Source organism: Ranitomeya imitator, chromosome 7 (assembly GCF_032444005.1).
Source record: "Ranitomeya imitator isolate aRanImi1 chromosome 7, aRanImi1.pri, whole genome shotgun sequence".
NCBI lineage: Eukaryota > Metazoa > Chordata > Amphibia > Anura > Dendrobatidae > Ranitomeya > Ranitomeya imitator.
In genome coordinates this window covers 172445600-172468254 of record NC_091288.1, presented here as the reverse complement: position 1 = coordinate 172468254, position 22655 = coordinate 172445600, and the positions used below count along the sequence as shown (strand labels likewise).

General features: G+C 46.6%; 1 protein-coding gene across 2 annotated transcripts in view; it reads right to left on the bottom strand.

The window, feature by feature from the left end:
• The window catches only part of PARN (poly(A)-specific ribonuclease), a 128015-nt gene that overhangs the window by 100719 nt on the left and 4641 nt on the right, over positions 1–22655 (bottom strand). For both annotated transcript variants that reach the window (XM_069734072.1, XM_069734073.1), the window contains exons 2-8: positions 18242–18319; positions 16612–16691; positions 14525–14592; positions 14337–14418; positions 5591–5651; positions 5309–5486; positions 3585–3650 (exon numbers count right to left, since the gene is read on the bottom strand). In XM_069734072.1, coding sequence (XP_069590173.1) covers positions 3585–3650; positions 5309–5486; positions 5591–5651; positions 14337–14418; positions 14525–14592; positions 16612–16691; positions 18242–18319 — 613 coding nt within the window. The remainder of the gene's footprint in view (positions 1–3584; positions 3651–5308; positions 5487–5590; positions 5652–14336; positions 14419–14524; positions 14593–16611; positions 16692–18241; positions 18320–22655) is intronic.

Here is a 22655-nt window from a genome sequence, read left to right as displayed (position 1 = left end):
CCCAGTTCGCCTCCCTCTCGATGTGAGACAGTCTCTCACTTGGTTGACGCTATCCACTTCCATTCAGCGCGGGACATTATTTCTCCCCCTCCACTGGCAGGTCATCTCCACCGATGCCAGTCTCCAGGGGTGGGGTGCGGTCTTTCTCCACCTCACAGCCCAGGGGCGCTGGACTGCTCAGGATGCACGCCTCCAGATCAATCTCTTGGAAATCAGTCCTATTTTTCTAGCCCTTCTCCGCTGGCAGCCCCTCCTCTCAGGAAAACCAGTCCGCATTCAGTCGGACAATGCCACAGCTGTGGCTTAAATAAACCATCAGGGAGGGACTCGCAACAAGCAGGTCATACAGAGGTGGCAAAAAATTCTGCGGTGGGCAAAGAACCACGTTCCTTTCATATCAGCTGTCCACATCCCAGGGTGGACAATCAGGAAACCGACTTTCTCAGCCGCCAGGGGCTCATGTCAGGCGAGTGGGCTCTTCTCCACACTGTCTTCAACCACATTCGCCAAAGGTGGGGCATGCTGGACGTCGACCTAATGGCCTCCCGAGCAAACCACAAGGTTCCCCAGTACTTATCCAGATCCCGGGTTCCGAGGGCCGTCGGCTGTGATGCTCTCGTGATCTCTTGGGCCCAGTTTCAGATGCCTTACCTGTTCCCGCCTCTCCCCTTACTTTCAAGGGTCGTAAAGAAGATAAAGTCAGAGTGGGCTCCTGTTCTCTTAATAGCTCCAGATTGGCCCCGAAGGGCCTGGTACGCGGAGCTAGTGATCATGTTATCGAACGTACTTTGGAGGCTCCCAGACCGTCCGGATCTTCTATCGCAGGGTCCCCTCTTCCACCCGAGTTCTCGGTCTCTGAATGTAATGGTATGGCCGTTGAGGCCACGATACTGAAGGACGCAAGTTTTTCTCAACGTGTCATACAAACCATGATAAGAGCACGTTAAAGGGTTAAGTTTCTGCCTTGTCAATTCTCTTTCAAAGAGACATTGCTTCTCTCCCCCAGGTGAGAACCTTCCTTCAGGGGGTTGCTCATGTTGCACCTCCTTCCCATTCTCCGGTCACTCCTTGGGACCTCACCCTTGTGCTCGACACTCTCCAGTCTATGCCTTTTGAACCAATTCGGGACATCTCTTTTTCGCTTCTTTCCTGGAAAGTAGTTTTGATCGCCATCACCTCGATCAGGAGACTTTCCGAGTTGGCGGCATTGTCCTGTCGTTCTCCCTTTCTAGTCCTTCATCAGGACAAAGATGTCCTTCGGCCTGTCCCTCCTTTTCTGCCAAGGGTGGTTTCGGCTTTTCACATCAATGAAGACATCGTCCTTCCTTCTTTGTGCCCTTCCCCAGTTCATCCTTGGGAGAAGCCTCTCCACAATTTGGATGTGGTCAGGGCTATCCGAATCTACCTTGCCAGAACGGCTCCTTTTCGTCAGTCCGACCCTCTGTCTGTCATCTCGGAAGGTCATCAGAAGGGGCTCCCCGCCTCTAAGTCCACAATTGCTCGGTGGATCCTTTCGGCGGTCCTGAAGGCATACCGTGTTCAAGACAAACAGCCTCCCCCGGAGGTGAGGGCTCACTCTACCCAGGCTGTGGGAGCTTCTTAGGCAGTTCGTCACCAAGCTACAGCCTCGCAGGTTTGGAAGGCCGCAACTTGGTCGTCCATCCACACCTTTGTGAAATTCTACAAGGTGCACGCTCAGGCTTCTGCGGATGTAGGCCTGGGTAGGAAGATACTGCAGGCGGTGGTTTCACACCGGCCGACCTAGTTCTCTATTCTTATTATCCCGCCCTGGGGACTGCTTTTGGACTTCCCATGGTTACCTGTGTCCCCCAATGAAGGCTCCAAGAAAGATTTTACAGTAAGAACCAAAAATCCCTCTTATCAATGTGTCCCCCTCTAGTGGGTGAATTGTGATCTTGTCCATAAGCGATTACTATCAATGGCCGTTTCCTTTTGTGTCAGAATATGTACGGCCTGTCATGGTGCTCGGCTCCACCTGAGTTAATATCTGATTTTTGTTAACTTTTAAAACGTCTGGTTTTCTTGGCTACACAAAGGACGGCGCTGGACCAGAAGATGCAGAAAAGTTACTTCTACTTCTTTATTTTCACACTCTTCGGAGAGTACAGTAGCCACCAGCGCCAATCATATTCACAGGTCACATAACCAGTTATGTCATCAATTGCCAATCTTGTGCCGCCTTCTACCACTTAATGCACTTCACTGTCTTTGTTGAATGAAAAAATCCTTGTTTTTATTTGTGTCACTACATGGGATGACAGTGTGGTATTGCTGTGTACCTGTGATGGGTTCTGCTTCCTGTAACCGATGTTTTAACAAACTCTCCTCTTCATAGTCCTGGTTTCTACAATACATGAACTGGATGTTAAGAATATTTTTCTCCCTCCATTTGAAAAGTCGCCTGGGTGTTAAGATTTGGTGTGAATATGGCCTCTGGAGGCCCGAGTTGGCGGCCTGTCATCTGCTCTGCATTGACTTTCTACCCCTTACAAAGCTTTCTCCTCTGCCCTCTCCTGCTTCTAAGCTGTAACATAATAAAATAATACAGTAATATCTAGCAATCATGGATTATTTGGTAAATATAGACCCCACACTTTTAGACCACAAGCTGAACAGATCTGAATTCAAGATTTTCGAATTGACACTGTAATAGTTTTATTTTTTAAAAGATGATCCCATCAAGGTCCCAACTTGCATTTTGGTACAGATGTGGCTAGGAGCATAGCAGGCACATGTGCAGTTTTTGACATTTTGAAATTAAACATTTTTTTCGGAAATGCGTTTTAAAATTTTGCGTTTCCGTTCGCATGGGTAAAATATTAACAAAGATACTCTTGTGACGTATCTGGTGAAAGCCTGTACAGTTCTGAGTAGAATGGTGTTTCTCTATTATTTTTTAGCCTGAGTTATGAGGCAGTAATGGCAGACAACACCGAAATTCGCACTTTTTCCCCAACTTTGAAAATCAATAAATAAAATTAAAAAAAAAAATCTAGAATTTTTCTTCACATTTTGCATTATCTGACACACTATTACCAAATAACAAAATCTCAAAAGAATTAAAAATGTAGAGGTAAAAATCATTGGTTCAGGAGACATAGAATGACCCTTTCATGACATGGCAGCTTGTCCGCCGCACCTTGGATCTTTGTGTCCACCTCTACGTGGCACCACAGCCTCACGCGTCCTCTGAAAACAGATTACAAACTTGTCGACAAATAATGGATCGCTTAACTGACCTACAATACAAGGAGATCGTTCTTCTTTACATCAAACTACTGCTTAGTGTCAATCCCAAGAAAGCAAGTCAACAGAGCAAACAAATTGCAGACACTGAATGAGAAAGGGGTGATTTCAGTTGTGAAGACAGCACGCGGAGAATACAATAAATAACGCGTTTAGTAAAGGTGAACAATTGTTTCGTTCCATGGGTTATACCTATATATACTCATATATTATATTCTAACATCCATTATTATTTTTAGTGACCCTTCACCTCCAGCAATATCTATGGAACATATATAACAGTAGTAAAAAAGGTCTATAAAATGGAAAACACAAACCCAGTACAAGGTTCTAGTTGTAGAACTTTCTTCTCTTCATCTTTTAAAAATTCATCAACAGATTCTCTGGAAAAAAAAATAGAGTCACGGTTCACATGTGTGCAGATTACTAATAACCGTACAAGCAAATAAATCAAAGGCTGTGTCATTGTATTAGCAATAAGTGGTAACTATCCATGGAATCTGTGGCTGATCAGCTTTATATCTAAACATTGGAAAGCGCAGTATATGCACCTCCTCAAGATAACTAATGTATCCCACCTACATGTTTTCTAAACTGCCACCTACATATAGTCATAGAATATTAGCAAGTAATCAGCATCGGTGATCAGGACGTTCCTTTTGCCGAATCTCGACATTAAAATACTGCAATATCTTGCAAACTCTAGTAACCAAGAAAGATAACTAGCCTTGTGAGATTTTAGGCTATAATCTTATCTGTCCCCCTTTGGGCTCCCATCCTTCACCCACGATTCCTAGCAGTTAGTGCAAGTCTGGAGCTATGTGACAATTTTGGCGGTGACAGTATGGCAATGTTACTTTTCCAACGACTGAATTGCAATCTAAGTTTCAGCAACCGTAACACGGAAATGCAAAAAGTCCAGCACCTTTGGATTTATTGTAACGTTCAGGCTGCTAGAAGACTACTTTTACTTTCATTAGGTTGCAGTTAGTGATGAGCGATAAACAGGCAATCCCTGCATGTGTTGTGCCTGTTGAACAGCCGCGAGGCATGCAGCCGCGGAGACTCGAACCGTGCATTCGCCGTGCTCGAAAACTATTAGCACACAAGCATGCTCTGATAACACCTTATCTGAGCACGTTCGCTCATCACTAGTTACAATATATCATTGGAAAATGCATGTAAATGGATATTTACTTGGAATACACTATTTAAATGAAAATAGTTTTAAAAAAAAATTCATCCAACAATACATTATACAAAAAAATGACGCGTTTCGAACGCTATTCAGCATTCTTTGTCAAAGCTTTTGATAAAATGCAGGATGGCATTCTAAACACTTCGCTTTTTGCTTTGTATCATGTACTCAATTGATGAAATTTTTAATATTTTCAATTAAATAAAAGTGATATTTACAAGAAGTTGGAATACCATTTACATATTTTTTTCCATTGTTCACACGATTTGTCGTATTGTGGTTCAGTGCACACTAGATTTTAATTCCAAGTAATTGGTGAGCTGGCATTAGTTTTCTATAGATTACCAATGTATCATTGCCATAGGGTAAATCCTGGCCCTGCATAGTGGCCAATGTGTAAGAGCCCGAGCCTTTCGGGGAAACTTGCTTGACTTAAGTATGTTGCCAAAGCTAAATTTTTCCACCTTAAAGGGAGTCATAGAATGAGTGTTCAAACTAAATACAGGCACTCAGTGCACCCTTGCTGCGGCCATACATGTAAGTGCACTTTCCCACCTACTTGTTTTCCCCATCTGTCGGTAAACCCATCTATCTTGATTGGCAGCTCTGGTTTAGAGACAGAAGAGCTTTCACAGGAGTACTACGGCATCATGACAAGAATGGAGGCCACAGCAACCCTTCAGTGCCCGGTCACATCATGGGCACGGGTTAAATGCCACTATCACAGATTGACAGCAGCATTTAACAGCAGCAACATGGTTGGGACAATAGTTAACTACAGTAAAATAAAACAATGACATAGGTTTTCCAAAGAAAAATATAGCAACTGTATTGGACACTTACACAATTGTATCGATAAAATCTTTCTGATCATCAGGAACTACCGGAATGACAGGAGCTCTGGCCGCATCGGGTGAAACATACATGTAACACGTCGTGCTGGCACCATTTGTGTGGTAACGCTTATCTTCCTGCTGATCTCTGAGCTGTCTTTCCTCCTCTTGGTTCAAGTATGGAATACCTGAGTAGGAAAAACCATCACTTGCCAATACAAAACTTTTGTATTTATATATTTGCATTTATTAAAAAAAAAAAAAAAAAAAACAGTTCGAAATTAAAACTCACCATCACGAAAGACTTTGTTAAAATCAAAACCCTGATTAGCTAGAAAGTCTATGCTCGAGCTCTGGAAGAAAAATAGAGAAAAGATAAAACAAATGAGCCCATGACATGATAATTAAATTAGAAGCACTCTGTAGTGCTATGGCATGCAGCTTTATTAGTTATGTATAGAGATGGCTACTCTTAGTATGCACCTGTGCACACCTGTCTTCAGTTTGGAAGTGACGGTCAGTCTTGATATTTGTAGCTGTATGTACACTATATGGTCAAAAGTCCCTCTTTTCATGAGACCATAGAGGTAAATCAAAGTTGATTGCATTGGGCTTTTTTTTTTTCTTTTTTTTTTTCATGCAATTTTCAATTTTACCCATTTTTAGAACTTTTTTTATTTTTTTTTAAATCAGAATTTTTATTAACAATATTCAAATTGACAACTGCACACAGTTGTGTCAAAGGAGAATAAACATGTTTACAAACATTTTGAAACAATCCCCCAGTTCCCCACCCTCCCTCCTCCCTTAAAGCCTTTATTAACAAGAATAACAGGATTTTTGGTTGCTTACCGTAAAATCTGTTTCTCGGAGCCTTCATTGGGGGACACAGGAAACCATGGGTGTATGCTGCTGCCACTAGGAGGCTGACACTATGCAAATAAAAAAGTTAGCTCCTCCTCTGCAGTGTACACCCTACCGACAGGAAGTAGGATATTCAGTTAGTGAGAAAGCAGTAGGAGAAGCAACGTGTAAAAGAGAAAGAATAATAATCATATAATAATAATACTCTATATTCATCTAGCGCCAGCAAATTCTGCAGCGCTGTACAGATTAACAGTTTCAAACACTCAAAGAGTGTTCAAAGAACTCAAACGTTAACAGTATAACACAATAAACAGAGCTGTTCAACTTGGGAGGGTGCTGTGTCCCCCAATGAAGGCTCCGAGAAACAGATTTTACGGTAAGCAACCAAAAATCCTGTTTTCTCTATTGCCTCATTGGGGGACACAGGAAACCATGGGACGTCCCAAAGCAGTCCCTGGGGCGGGAACAGCAGTCAACTCCAATCTAGGTCAGAGGAACTCACCACCGTCGCCTGCAAGGTCTTCCTACCTAAGCCGGCATACGCCTAAGCTAGGCATGGAAGATTCGCGAACATGTGGAGGACCGATCATCGGTCTGTAGATGTGCAAGTCAGAGGCCCTATATGTGCACGGCCGGGAGGCGCCCGCTGCCCGGGTAGAGTGCGCCTTAAAAACTGGAAAGAGGAGCACTGCTCTGACCTGGTAAATCTAAACATTGCTGACCGGATTTTGCGGGCATACGTCGATTTGGAGGGCCGGAGGGCCTCTCTACACCGAGCCCTATACTGAAAACGGGGCCTTAGCTGAGTAGACGTACCTCACCCTGACCGGTAGTGTGATGAGAGAACGCTACAAAGGATGAGTCCGAGCAGGACGAAGGGAAGGGAATCAAGAATGATGAACAGAACCATGGAGAACCTCGGCAAGGTAAGGGCAGAGTACTGAACCTGTGATCCACAGAATGTACAAAACTGCTGCCACAGACTCTGGAAGTGGTTGAGAGCCTAAAAAGAAGGTATAAAACGAAAAAGGACTCGCCCCTCGCAAAAATGCAGGAGTGTCCGATGTCTTGAAGAAAAAAGGAAGACCTGGATAAAGGCTTCCATAAAATAAAGGAAAGCACACGCGGTCCAAGGAGGACCCTGTCCCTCCGATGACCCCCTTAATTATTGGTTCAAGTTGGAGACAAACTGACGGAAACCCTCGGAAGGCAAGCTGTGAGGGACTTCCTAGAGGATAAGTCCTGTCACGCCTTAAGCAAAAAGATCCTTCGGAAGGGCACCCTATAGCTAGAGGTCCAAGCAGCACCTGCATCCGCGGGGACGGATACCATGTACTTCCTGCAGGAATAAATTAGTCCACAAGGACAGCGATTTTCTCCGATCGGACTCCATGAAGGGTGCCCTGATGGAGCAGCTTAGCCCATGCATCTATAAACCTTGCTGTCTAGGTGGAGACAAAGGTAGGGTACAATGTAGCGGCGGACACTTCAATGGTCGACCTTGCCATGGACTATTAGTCCGTCGTTGGTATCCTTGAGGGATGTTCTCTGTTGGAGAGGAGGACTGTATCGGTGGAAAAGCTGGAAACTGAAAGGTCCAGAGACGGAGAAGAGGTCCAGTTCGCAGTAAGCTCAGGAGAGAGGGAATATAGGAAAACCGAGACGCTTCCCTCTTTGGAACTGTTGAACTAAGGATTCCAAGAGAAAACCCAGAAAAGACCATTACATTGAAATGACAAGAAAAGACTTGAGAGTAGGGTACTGGGAACCTGCTAGAAAGCATGACAAGATGGGCATTGATAGGCACAATCGGACATGAGCAGTCAAGGGAGGAGAGTCCATGGAAAACCTGGAGTATGTCAATTCCATGGCAGGTTGGCCCTAGAAGGAGTACATAGGCCCCAGAAAAAAAACAAAACAAAACTTGACTGCCAAAAGGAAGATCCTTACCTACGACGACATGAGTGACCCTATCCGTCCCGGACCCTCTGGAACGGGGAGAGGATGGAAGTGTGTGGATCTACTTACGTAAGTATAAGATACACACAAACGAGGATAACAGTGAAAGGGATACGAATCCTGCTGAAGGAAGGCACGTATTATCACAAAAACCCATCATTGGATCCAGGCGTATAGCAGACTTGTACACTGGACGATGCTTGCATGGAGTAAGATCCAATTCCTATCCGAGGTGGAAGAACCTGTTCCTGCCACAGTCGGAAATAAAATCCTGGAGCTGCTCGGGGTTGAATCCAGTGTCTGTAAGAAAAAAGAGTTAAGTACAGACACATAAATAGGAAGCTCTGTATTGAGGTAGTTCAAAGGCCCCTAGGATAGTGCCGTTAACAATCCTGGGTCAAGGTATTATATGGGCTCTGACTCCATAAAAGACATCCAGAACGTATAATACTGTAAATCCTATATGATAGGAGTAACGCACTGGATAGTGCAGATAGATCTAGGACAGCACTGTAAACTGACCTACTGGATAGTTGGTGGTAGGCCCGAATAACCGAATGGAGAGAAAAGGTCCCTGGGGAGCAACACGCAATTAAGGCCCAGTGCGTGGCTGAAGAAAAACTGCAACCAGTCGGTACCTGACACCGGCGAGTCCGACCTACCTGAAAGTGGACTGGCCACTTATGCTGCCACTGAGGTTCATCCTGTGGCACCGAGATCCGCCTTGAGGTACGTGGTAGATGTTCTGTTTAGCTGCTAATAGACCACAGACGTTATTGAACGTGAAGCACACGATAAAAGTTGCGCCTCTGACTCACCTGAATGCGGATTGTAACTGCGGCGGCACCCAACCAGAAGTGATAAATACCGGGCACCTCTCTCTGAGTGGTGACTAAAGGGGAACCTAGGCAGATGCTGCAAAAGACCCTTAAGAGAGTGATAGAGGGCGTTTCTGACATACCTGACTCTAGATCAAAAGAGCAGGACCAATGCAGCAATCGATCTCGGGCACGTCTAATCCACTGGGACGACGGCAGGTATTGACAATGTGTCTGGAAGATGACATCTAAAACCTGGATAGCGGATAGCACTGCTGCAATCGACGGGAGGAGTAGGGGAGTGCACCTGACTTACCTGAATACAGTACAGAACGCCGGAACCACTGCGGTGGTTAATCCAAGACACGACTGATCCGTTTCAAACAACATACTCTACCTGGAAGGTGGTGCGTGTGAAACCTGGATGGCGGATAAAGTACTGCTGCGATCGGCTCCCGGTATCCTGCGACTATGGCAGATAGCGTACGGCTGCGATCGGCTCTCGGTATTCTGCGACTATGGCAGATAGAGTACTGCTGCGATTGGCTCAGTATCCTGCGACTATGGCAGAGGAAGTACTGCTGCGATCAGCTCCTGGTATCCTGCGACTATGGCAGATAGAGTACGGGAGAACCCTGGAGAAGGGTATAGGCGAGAGTTGATTCTGTGTTGCGGTCTAGGTCATGATACCTGACGGCCTTATGCAGAATAACAGCTTCCGTGTAGTAAGCCGCAGCACGGAGTCTGTCTTGAAGTATGTCCTGCCATGCTCATTCTCCTGAAGGTAGAATAGTAGGCTTGTCAACAGAGAGCCAAAACACTACTCTCTGTTGTGCACCTGAGTTCAAACCTTTGCGCCTGCGATCTGTGGTCAGATTCTTTATCCACTGAGCCACAGCAGACGTTGCTGGGAAATACGGACTCTTAACCAGCTGGAAGTCAGGTCTGAACACTGCAGTCGTGCAGTGGGTAGGAGCAGCTCCTCTCTCTGCTTAGAGCAGTGTAATGGTTGCATCCGGAGGGGGCTGCAGGAAGATGGAGGGCGGGTGCCTGTGAGCAGGAGAAATGGAAGCGTTTGATATGCCAGGGCTCTAGCATCGCTGTGTGTAGAGAAATAGCTGAGGCTCCCACCGTTGAAAATCAAGGCACAGGTCCGCAATAGCAGAAATCACAACAGCAGAGACTCCAAGGAGAAATGTGCAACTGAAACCTCTATGAAGAGAACGCCATATGGCAGGCTTTATAATGGTCCATCTCCCTGTGGAGGGTGAGGGGCGGACCGTGGCACAGATGACGGCAGCGTGGGGCATACTACCAAACCCCGCTGGTAACTGCACGGCTCTAGGGCACTTATTACACCAGAGACTGCACGGCTTTAGTACTACTATGCCAGTGACGGCTCTAGAGAGCTACTACGCCAATGATTGCGCGGCTCCAGAGGACTATTACACATTACGCCGGTGACTGCATGGGTCTAGAGTACTGATATACCATTGACTGCTTTAGAGTACTATTACATATTACACCAGTGACTGCATTACGCCAGTGGCTGCACGGGTCTGCACGGTTATAGAATATAATTACACCAGTGACCGGCTTGCATGAAAGGAGGACGAGAACACCCTCCTATAGGATTAGGCATGGTAAGCATACCTACTAAGGAATGCCAGAAGGTTAGGGGAACAGGAGAGATGCAGAGAGGAGGGCCAAACAGCTAAGCAGCGCTACTCACAGCAGGTGTAGTATCCTGTAGTCTGCTCCAAGGTTGTTAACTGTGACAAGTATTAGGACACAGGTCCAGGGCACCAGCATGAAGATGGAGGCGGGGAACCCGGCCGGTGCAGAACACACTGGTTGGAAAGGACCAGCACGTAGATCAAAAGGGGGAGGAGGGGGGGGGCCTTGGCGCGAACAGCCACCGGGTCCGGAGGAGAACGCTCCCCAGCACAATAGCTGTGATCCCTGGCCGAATGGGGCGGCTGGGAGTAGTGGGCGGAGCTAGCCGCTCTGTATAGAAATGGGGACAGAGCAAACCGCCTGTAGTGGGAGCACCAAGATGGCGCCGGTGGGCGGAGAATGCGGGGAGAAGGTTGTCGGGCGGGAGAAAAGCCCGCCCGAACAAACCGGAAGTGGCAGAGTCGCGGCACCGGATGTAGGCCCCGGCCGAAGCCGGGACCTAAATTAGGGGCCGGCGCCGCCGGAAAAGAGAACCGCGGCGCCGGAGCAGTGAGCCGCAGGGACTAAGCAGCGCAGCAGCCTGCCAAGGCCGCCGCGCAGACACAGGACGCACTGCAGCCGCCGAGTGGTGTGGGCGCAGGGGAAGTGGCGCGGCAGCCTGTCAGGCTGTCGCGCCGTATGAGAAGACCTCGCGGCTGCCGAGCAGTGCGGCTGCAGGGAGAGCACTGCGGCCGCCGAAGGAGGAGACAGATCCAGCATCCCTAGCCTTCTGCAGCTAGGAGGGAGCGTGGCCTGAAAGGCCGCCGTGCGAAGAGATTCTGCCCGTGTGGCTGGCACTGGGACCCCTCATAAAAATAAAGGTAAAAATCGTGCATTTCCAAAGGGACATCTTCTCCCCCACACTGCGAGTGATCTGGGAATGGGAGGGGAAAATACTCACCTAAACATCCCACGCAGTTACTAACCTGAGGGGAATGAGACGTCCATGGAGCCGATGGTGGACGTCCTCGTCTCCTCCGACCGACAGGCTCTGGGGGGGCGAGTGGGTGGGGGACGGAGCCAGGACCGGACTTCTGAGCACGCTTGTGTGCTAGGCTCTTGGTCCTGGAGAGGGATCTATGAGGATACGGGGTGGCAGTACACGCCGTACTCATAGTCCGCTTTGTGGGACAACAGGTGTGACTGTTCACCCTGTATCCCTTCCGGAAAACCTGAAAGAAAACGACGCACATTGAGGTAGATAAGGGTCTAATGAAAGACCCGTGTCCACCTCCTACTGACACTAAGCTAAACTGAATATCCTACTTCCTGTCGGTAGGGTGTACACTGCAGAGGAGGAGCTAACTTTTTTATTTGCATAGTGTCAGCCTCCTAGTGGCAGCAGCATACACCCATGGTTTCCTGTGTCCCCCAATGAGGCGATAGAGAAAGGACAATGGCATACATTGCTTACATAATAAAACAACATCCCACTGGAATCAGGTCCTCTCCATCCAAGGTTTCCAAAGTGTTTCAAAAGTTTTCATACTTTTCCTTTCTTCATAAAAACCCTTTTCCATATTAATAACCATATCCGACTGTCTATAGAATTCCTGCAGAGTCGGCGGTACCTCACTCAACCAGTGCCTGGCGATTAGCTTTCGCGCAACATACAATAAATTAGCTATGGCCACTTTATGATGATTTGGAACTCGGATCTCCTCCACATATCCCAAAATATTTATCACAGGATCACTTGCGACTGCACAGCCATACGATTTCCCAATTGCTTCTCCCACCTCCAACCAGTATGAATTCCATCTCGTACATTGCCATAACATGTGTAGAATCCCTGCCCCCTCGGATTGACACCTAGGACACTCGGAGGTCTGTCTCAGCCCTGCCTTATATAGCCTATCTGGAGTTCTATATACTCTGTGAAGCACATATAATTGCGAAAGTCTACCCGGCTCACTTAATGATAATTGGAGAATATATTCCATGATATCCTCCCATTTATCCTCCTCTATCCTTCCCAACTCTTCCTCCCATTTCTCTTTTGCCTTAATAGGGAATCTATTAAAAAAGGTATATGTCAAATCCCTATAAATATCCGAGACTACCCCTTTCGTTCCTCCTGTCGCACAGATATAGTCCGCCATAAATTCACATATCCATCGTTTTACTCTGCGCAAGATAGGCATTTCTCAACTGTCCATACTGAAACCTACAGGTCTCCCGCAACCCATAACTCTCCTGCGGTGCCTCGGAGGATAACAGTCCTTGTGCGTCCTGAATCTGAGCCACATACTGAATACACAATGATGTCCAATTTTTGAATTCCCCCATTTTAATAAATGCAGGTAGTATTTCATTATGCCATATTGGGGAGAGATTTGTTAAAAGTCCCACTTCTCGTCTTTTTAATTGCCTCCCATACTTTTTGAACCAGTATCAAAGTAGGAAAGGCCGTTCTAAACTTCCCAAATCCCCCGCACCTCCAATCCCTGAACCAATGGGTCCCTTCCCACCAACCAAACCAAAATCCACTGAACCGAACCCAGTCCATTCACCTCTCTCTAACCTCTCATCTGCTGACCCTGCGCTGCCAAAAAGTAGATCCAGGGATTCGGAAGGGCGAATCCCCCCCCCCATCTTTAGGCCTCTGAGCAATTCCAGCCTAATTCTTGGCTGTTTCTTCCCCCAAACAAGGTCTCGAAATATAGAATTAATGGTATGAAACCACTTTCAGGGCAACCAAATGGGGGAATTATGCAATATATACAATAATTGGGGCATAAGAATCATTTTAATTGAGTTTATCCTTCCCACCGCTGAGAGATATAACTTGCACCTCGCCCCTATTTTCTTCTTAAACCCGTCAATGGGGACAGATTCAGATCGACTTAGCTCGAGAGAAGAAAATACACTTGAACACCTAAATATCTGAACTGAGAAACCACTGTCAGCTTACTACCTTCCCCTGATATTGGGATGTCAACGTCCCCTTAATCCACTATCAAGATATTTGACTTTGCCCAATTGATTTCAAGACCCGATATATCACCAAATGTCCTAAGAATATGCATCACACCCTCCAAGGCCTCTCCAGAATTTTCTAAAAAGATTAACACGTCATCTGCATATAGGGCTGTTTTCATTTTTAGAACTTTAACAGAGGTTCAAGCTGATCTGTAAAACTCTTAGCCAGTGCCGACAGCAAACAATTGTGAATTAGATAAAACATTTCCAGAAGAACAGCCATAATACAACCCTGAAGAGTTCCAAAAAGATGGTCCAGAATGTATTGTGAGCACTGGAAGTATTCAGCATGCATACATAGATAATCTTAAGGGCATCAACCGTATTTTCAGTCCTAGTGATCTAAACAAAACATCAGGGACCAATGTTTTTCTATGGGGCCATGTCCAATTTTTCCTCGGACCAAGTCTGTCCAAGGCACAGAGAAGAACTGCTGCATGCATGATTTGCTTCCATAAATCGAATTGCACTCAGCAATGTAAGTCAATGAGTCCGTGGCATCAGATGTACACTAGCAGGTTATAATACTCGTACATGAACAAAGGTTATTCTTGAGCAACAGTTCAGACTTTTCTTTTTTTACCAAACTGGACTAAGTCTAATCAATCCTCATTAGGGGAAAAAAAAGCAACAACCACCAAGACAAATGTGTTTAGGAGTATTCCTCTAAAATGATTCCTTATACATAAAACATACCTGACAAACAAACTTCTTGTCTGGTGAATTTCTGCTGAATGGCCTTGGGAAAATATAAAAATTAAAGGATTTCATGATGTACCTGTTGGATGGCAAAAAAATAAAGTCAGCACAAGTAAAAAAAAAAAAAAGTACATTCATAAAATTAGGAAAACAAAAGCATTTAATCAAAGCAAAATGCGACATACTTGGCTTTCTTGCTGTCATATGTAAACGTGCACAGACCGAACTGAAACAGTAGAAACTCCATAGAGTGCTAAAGAATTGGAAAAAATGAGGTAAAAAGTTATAAAAAAGTGACAACATTAAGGCAAGAGCACACAGATTTAGCACACAGCACTTAGGCTATATGCACACGTTGCGGATTTGGCTGTGGAATTTTCTGTGCAGATTCTGCATTTCTTGGCAGAAAACGCAGGTCAGAATCTGTGCGCTTTTTTTGCGGATTTGCTGCGGATTTCTTCCTCTTTTTTTTTACCCCTGCAGATTTCTATTATGGAATGGGTGCAGAAACGCAGCAGATCCGCAAAAAAGAAGTGACATGGTCCTTTTTTCAATCTGCTGCGCTTTCCATGCGGATTTTTCCGCACCATTAGCACAGCATTTTTTTTTGCCATTGATTTACATTTTACTGTAAATCACTTGTGGATCTGCAGCGAATCTGCGCAGGAGAAAACCCGCTGCGGATCCGTAGGAAATCTGCAACGTGTGCACATACCTTCAATGTGCCATCTTACTGCACACGCATGGTGTAAGGCCTCGTGCATATGGCCAAGTTACAGCCCTGGTGTATATAACCTTAGTGGGATGGCCATAGAAGTGTATGGGGTCCTACTGTACCCCTGAGGCATACAAGATTTTTTTTTCTTTAAACACTCCATACTAAATATTCAACCACAAGTTATATGACAGAGGTTTTCCACTGCAAACACTAATTCCAATGCACATCTCCTCTCACATGTAGCACCTAACGAAGGGCTTTATGGGCGAGACGCTAATACTCCATGTTTGTGAGGCCTTATGCCTACTGTAAGGATCGAGGAGAACAATGGCAGATATAGGACTTCTCTTAGGTGGTCTTTGAGGTGAGGGAACGTCTAAACTAATCTTATGGCCTGACAATGCACAGGTTTTGAATGCAATGTTTCTTGTTGAGTTGCATTAAAGATTCATACTGTCTGAAGACAAGCAGCATGAAATACATACAGGATCCCTGGTCACAAATAGCTATGCTTCACAGCTATCCCCAAAAGCAAATATAGATATTCCAGTGTATAGAGCCAAGTTGGGCCTGGAAGCCAGAGTGAGCTTTTGTGCAGACTCCTTTGCCCCCTAAATATTTGATAGAGGACAGATGTAAGGCACCGAGAAATTCCATGTCAGTAACCCCACAAAAGCAGAGAAAGAATAGGGAGGTGGTCATACATGTGTGCAGGGTGCTCCACTGTGTGCAGCAGGAGTTACAGAAACCTCGGAGGGGGCCAGCACCTAGTCATAACTTATGGAGAGGTGGATGGAGATCCATCCATAGGCGTAAGACCAGCTCTTCACTTTCTGCCTGGATACAGCCGCCACCTCCCAGGATGGCATGGGGAGCTCCTGTTCTCGACAACTATGCAGGACTCAGTCAGACATTTATGGCATATGACAGACATATACATAAATGTTCAACAGGGAACATCCCTGCTGGTCTTACATTCATACATCAATACTTGCAAGCCAAAACCAGGAGCAGCTGCAAAACACAGAACAGGAGTGAACTTGCGGAGAGCCGTCAGACGGCCGAAAACGTCGGACGAGGATAGCAATGCTCAGACTGGCCATTAGCAAAGAGCGTACAGCCAGTCCGAGCATTGCATTGCGATCCTGGTCTGACTTATACGGCCGTCTGACTCTTCCCATATAGTTTCCCTATTTCACTCCTGTTTTTGGCTTACAGGTAGTAATGCAAGATACTGATATGTGACTAAGGCCCAAACATTGCAATAAATTACCTTAACCCTGCTGTTCTGTTGGTCAAAAATGACCGACTTTGAACTTCAATATTCTTTAAAATATTCAAGATGCGGCTCTGAAACCCGTGGCCGACCGACCCATCCTCATTTAAGTCAATCAACCACAAGTTTCAGAACCGCATCTTGAACACCCCAAAAAATACCAAAGTTCAAAATAGGTCTCCCCAGACCGAACAGAACAGCAGGGTTAAAGAGTGAGTAAAGTCTGAATGTATCTGGGTAGAAAATGTAAGCATTAAGGTGTTACGTGTTATACTGACCTGCTTTAGCTTCTGGTATCTTTCTTCTGCTGTGTCTAAACTATTTGTTAATGCAGTAAAAGACGGCCCGTCACTGATCCCTAACACGCAGGACAAGAAAAAGAAGCAGCATGTTATACAAGCCAAGAAATAACACATTCAGAATAAGTCGGAATGCTCTGGATTTACATCTTACGTTCCAAGACTGAATTCTTCATCTGGGTTATTTACTGGTGAATGGCCAGGATACATTAGTACACGCAAATTAGCTGTATAAGGGTGTCTAGTGCACAGGGGTTGTTTTTGTTTTTTAAATGGAAATTCTCCAAAATTCCCTGGAAAAAAACTCTAATTCACGTCTATGCTGTCCAAAGGAGTTTTTTCCCCATGACTATGATTGGAAAATATATAGTGGAAGAAAAGAAAAGTGCACTACTTTGATGTAGTTCCAAAAGGAAACCTCTCCAAACGTGGCACCGTGCAATCAAATGGCTGCAAAGATTGATATAAGAGAAAAAAAATCCTCCAAAATCTCTACAGGAAAAGAAATCCTCCTCCAAAACAAATTTACAACTGCATATTCCTGCGGCCATCCACTAATATTCAAGAAATCATTATTATTTGCCAATGTAAATTATAGCGGCTCTGTATCTATTTCACTATAAGCACAGAAACTTCAATAGGTAGCTGTTTATATTGGACATGTATTCATTCCCCTGTAATCTGCACGTATTCCATGTTCATTCGCCACCTAATCTGCACAGGAAATTAAAAGGAAGCTGTCATATGAAATAACGCCAATAACTGGCACATATGGGGTTAATCAGCATGTTATTAGCGTATTAAACCTGCCCGGCGCCCGCACTTAGAGCCCCTCTGCCGGGAGGAATCCCCCGAATAGCGTTAAGTCACAAGGACGGCAGCGGCGTGAGTTCACTCACCGCTGTGCAGAGACTGGTGGCTTTAACCATGTCCCAGCACTGACTGACAGCCAGCTCTAATGCTAAGCTGCTGTCAGTCAGTGTCGGGGGCTCGAATACAGCGGTCGCTCACTATATCCAGAGCGGTGACTGATCTCGGGCCAGCTCCGCCGCTATAAGTGAAGCGAGAACACTTCCAGGAAGAATAAAGCTAATTTCTTCATTGCCAACGCTGGCAGCTTCAGAACGCTATTATCCTACAGACTAACCCCATATCGGCAGGTTAATAGCTTTTTTTCATGTGACAGGTTCCCTTTAAACAATATGTAACTGTCTATTATTTTTAGTATGTCACAATAAATATAAACGGAAAAATTTAAAGGGCTCCGTGATCCCTTCAGCTGCTACCAACATAATTTCCCTCAAAACAGAGAATGAGTGATTGGGAAGTGGTCATCCAGTAAAATGCGTTGGATCATACACCGATCATCCACTTTGGGGGAAGTTTTACATGTTACATAAATAATCAAAAATTCTAGCTATAAAATAATTATTGGTTTGGTTCTTTGCCAAAGCATGAACAAGAGTGAAGGAGAGAACCTCCAACTCGTTTCCGAACCTCTGAAAGTTTTATCGTAATACCGTTGATCGATTTTCAGGCTGCTAGAAATGAAATGCCCCCGATATCGCTCCCCTTGTAACCCATCAGCTGCGTGTACAGAAGCACGTACCTGAAAACTCTCCATCAATAGCCAAGAAGTCTGCCTCTGCGATAGCCTGACAAACTGCGGGTAACTGGTCCTTAAAATCTGAAAAAGAAAAGTAAAAATTAAAAAAAAATATATATATTTATTAAATGCCCTTTATTAATCATATTACTATGTGCAGACCAATTATGTCAGGGATGGCTGTACTGTTTCCACAATTCACAGCACAACATACCACCAAGAGGCAGACTGCACCGGTAATATAGGGCTGGGATAATATGGACTAAGTTCACACTGGGCACTTTTGATGCATTTTATTTATGCTAATTCTCAGCTGTGTTTTACAGGATCAGCAAAGCCTATGATATTTCACAAATCTCATGCACACTTTTTTTTTTTTGTCATCAGCATTTTGTGCTTCGCATGTTTTTTCGGACATGAAGCATGTCACTTTCAGCGTTTCACCCATTGACTTGAATGGGTGGTGAAAAAATGATGAGAAAACGCAGGTATCATGGTTTGCACCATTTTACAAAAAACAGGAAAATAAAAGTGCCATTTCTATAATCGTGACAATATGCTTCCTATTATTTGCATAGCAGCTGAAGATCTGGCACATTACCTCCCCAGTGAAAAAAAACATTTTTTTCCAACATTTCTTCATTCCTGTCCACCTTCCTAGCAATAGAAATCTATTGGGCCGCAAAAACACGGCAAGTGTAAAAGAAGCCTAAAACTCTGCGTACTCGCAAGAAATCCTTAAAAAGGCCATTTCTCTTGCATCTCGTTCTAAGCCAGGAAACTCATTGTGTCCCATCATATTCTCCCGCAGCAATACATTTCAAAAAGCAGCATTTTTTGGGCGAACTATGCTTATTTTTTGCGGCCCTTTTTCAGGCATGTTGAGAAACACATTGTGCGCGGATACCCTAAGGCTATGTTCACACAGTGCGTTTTTTCAGCTTTTTTAATGAAAATTTTAAGCTGCGTTTCACACAACCAGCAAAGTCTGAGTTTTCAGAAATCTCATGCACACAGCTTGCTTTTTTTTTTGTTCTCAGTATTTTGTGCAATACCTTGGTTTTTGCAAAATGCAGCGGGTCACTTCTTTCACCCATTGAAAGCGACAAAAAAATAAACCCGCAGGTATCAGTGTTTGCTACGTTTTTGGTGCCTAAATTAGAATTAGATTTTTTTTATGCACCAATTTTTATCAGCATATGTAAGACAAATGCTCCCCAACAAAAAAATGCAGGAAAAAAAAATGCACCAAAAAATAAGCAAAAGCTGCTATAAAAAAAAAAAAAAAAAAAAAATTCGTAGTGTCAAGAGAACAGGATTTGCCTGCGGGGGGGGGGGGGGGGGGGAGAAATGCATAAAAAAATGCACCGTGTGAACATAGACTAAGGGTATGTGTCCACCGTCCGTAATGACAGCTCTTTGGATGGAGCGGAAAACTCGCCCCGCCCAAAGCGCTGCCCCTTCTGTACGCGTGGTGATTCCGGATGTGTTCATTGCACACATCCGGAATCTCCGCACCTCATTCATAGGGCCCTGTGATTTACAGACATGCTGCCTTCTACACAGATGGGGCGCATGTCCGTAAACGCAGGGCCGCCGGGTGCGTGTTCGCACGCATAGTGGAGACGGGATTTCATAAAATCCCCTCCACTATGCTGTAACATCTGGACGCTGCGGGTTGAACGCTGCGGTTGTACACAGCGTAAAATCCGCAGCTATTCCGGATGTAATCCGACCCGTGGACACATACCCTTCGGCAAGTTAACCCATCTATACCCATACTCCCTACACATTTAGTAAAAAGAGGATTGGATTTTCTAAAGCTAAAAGGTACAATCCTTCAGTGACACGTTAGAGGATTAGGCTGCCGTCACACTAGCAGTATTTGGTCAGTATTTTACATCAGTGTTTGTAGCCAAAACCAGGAGTGGAACAATCAGAGGAAAAGTATAATAGAAACATGTGCACCACTTCTATATTTATCACCCACTCCTGGTTTTGGCTTACAGATACTGATGTAAAATACTGACCAAATACTGATAGTGTGACGGCAGCCTAAGGCCGATTTCACATTCGCGTTTTGAGGGGCTGCGGACTTCCTCCGTGAAGCCCCGCCCTCAGCTGCACCTCCGCCGATAGCTCCGCCTACTTCTGCATGCGGCCTGCGTACCTATCTTTAACATTAGGTACGCAGGTCGTGCCGCTATATGCGGATGCTTCCGCATGCGTCGTTTTGACGATGCGGTGACCAGCGTAGAACGCAGCTTGTAGCAATTTTTTTTCCTCCGCATCGTCAAAACGACGCATGCGGAAGCATCCGCATATAGCGGCACGACCTGCGTACCTAATGTTAAAGATAGGTATGCAGGCCGCATGCAGAAGTTGGCGGAGCTATCGGCGGAGGTGCGGCCGAGGGCGGGGCTTCACGGAGGAAGTCCGGAGCTCCTCAAAACGCTAATGTGAAACTAGCCTAACACTGAGGACAGCAGCAGGGAAGTTTAACGATCTTCCATGTAAGGCTGCATTCACACACAGCTTTCGTTTGGTGGTCCATGTACGTGAAGAGTAGTTTGACTAAAGCTAAGCCTAACATCTTGGAGGCCCATGCACCTGGTGGATGCCAATAAAGGGCTATTTTGGCACCCACTGGGCACGTTTACCTTTCCTTGCCATTTATTAGCCTATGGTCAGTACACGCATAACCTGGCACATCTGGAAGGAATACTCAGGAAGAATGGGAAGCGCGAGCTGCATGAACAAGGCCTAAAGTCATTCTCCCTATACAAGCAAATAGGCTCCTTCAGTTTAACACCATTTCCATGACAAGTACAGACTCCTGCACCAATCAGTGAGCTCCACATTTTACCACCGATTATCCCAACAGTACACAGACCAGTACGGCACCGCACTGATCCGACCACCCTACATGTGTCCAGTGATGTCACCGATGTGACACAGTCACCCGTGTAGGTTCAGCATATGCCCCTGCTGCCAATAATGGCGTGCTCTACACAGAAAGCATCGTCATGTAGTGTATCTGAGCCATGACATTCTCAAATATAAGGCGGCCATGACATAATACCAGTGCTCAGCACCGACACTGCTCGCCATCTCCTGCTCCACCATAAGTCTCATGAAGATCTGTTAGGTTGGGGAAACCAGGCCATGTTGGGAGTTGTAGTTTCAGAAATGCTGGAGGGCCATAGCTCGCCAACCACAGTCCTAGGCGTAAGGCTGAGCTGTCACATGGAGGCAGCAATGGGCCATATGGCTAATAACAACCCCCAAGCCCCGACTTCAGAAGCACAGGAATCTCATGTACTTCACAGGGACTAGCTGAAAAAGTGGCAAATCCTGTTTCTCTGAAGGATATCGATCCATATTAATAACGCCAACCGCAACTGTGACTTGCCACCGCCAGGGGACACGCACGAGCTGCACCACCATGAGGGGTCATGCACGCACGAGCCGCACCACCACGAGGAGGCACACACATACGTGCCGCACCACCACGAGGGGGCACGCACATACGAGCCGCACCACCACAAGGAGGCACGCACATACGAGCCGCACCGCCAGGGGGCACACACGCACGAGCCGCACCGCCACGAGGGGGCACGCACGCACGAGCCGCACCGCCACGAGGGGGCACGCACGCACGCACGAGCCGCACCGCCACGAGGGGGCACGCACGCACGAGCCGCACCGCCACGAGGGGGCACGCACGCACGAGCCGCACCGCCACGAGGGGGCACGCACGCACGAGCCGCACCGCCACGAGGGGGCACGCACGCACGCACGAGCCGCACCGCCACGAGGGGGCACGAGCCGCACCACATCATGGGGGCTTGCACGAGCCGCACCGCCACATGGGGGAAAGAACAAGCCGCAGCACCACGAGGGGGAACGCTCGCACGAGCCGCACCACCACGAGGAGGCACGCACGTACGAGCCGCACCGCCAGGGGGCACGCACGCAAACACGAGCCGCACCGCCACGAGGGGGCACGCAAACAAGAGCCGCACCGCCACGAAGGGGCACGCACGAGCCGTACCGCCACGAGGGGGCAAGCACGCACTAGTCGCACCGCCACGAGGGGGTACGCATGCACGAGCCGCACCACATCATGGGGGGCTTGCACGAGCCGCACCGCCACATGGGGGAAAGAACAAGCCGCAGCACCACGAGGGGGAACGCTCGCACGAGCCGCACCACCACGAGGAGGCACGCACGCACGCAAGAGCCGCACCGCCACGAAGGGGCACGCACGCAAGAGCCGCACCGCCACGAAGGGGCACGCACGCATGAGGCTATGAGGGGCACACACTGCCCCCACACACACACTATGAGGGGCACACACTGCCCCCACACACACACTATGAGGGGCACACACTGCCCCCACACACACACTATGAGG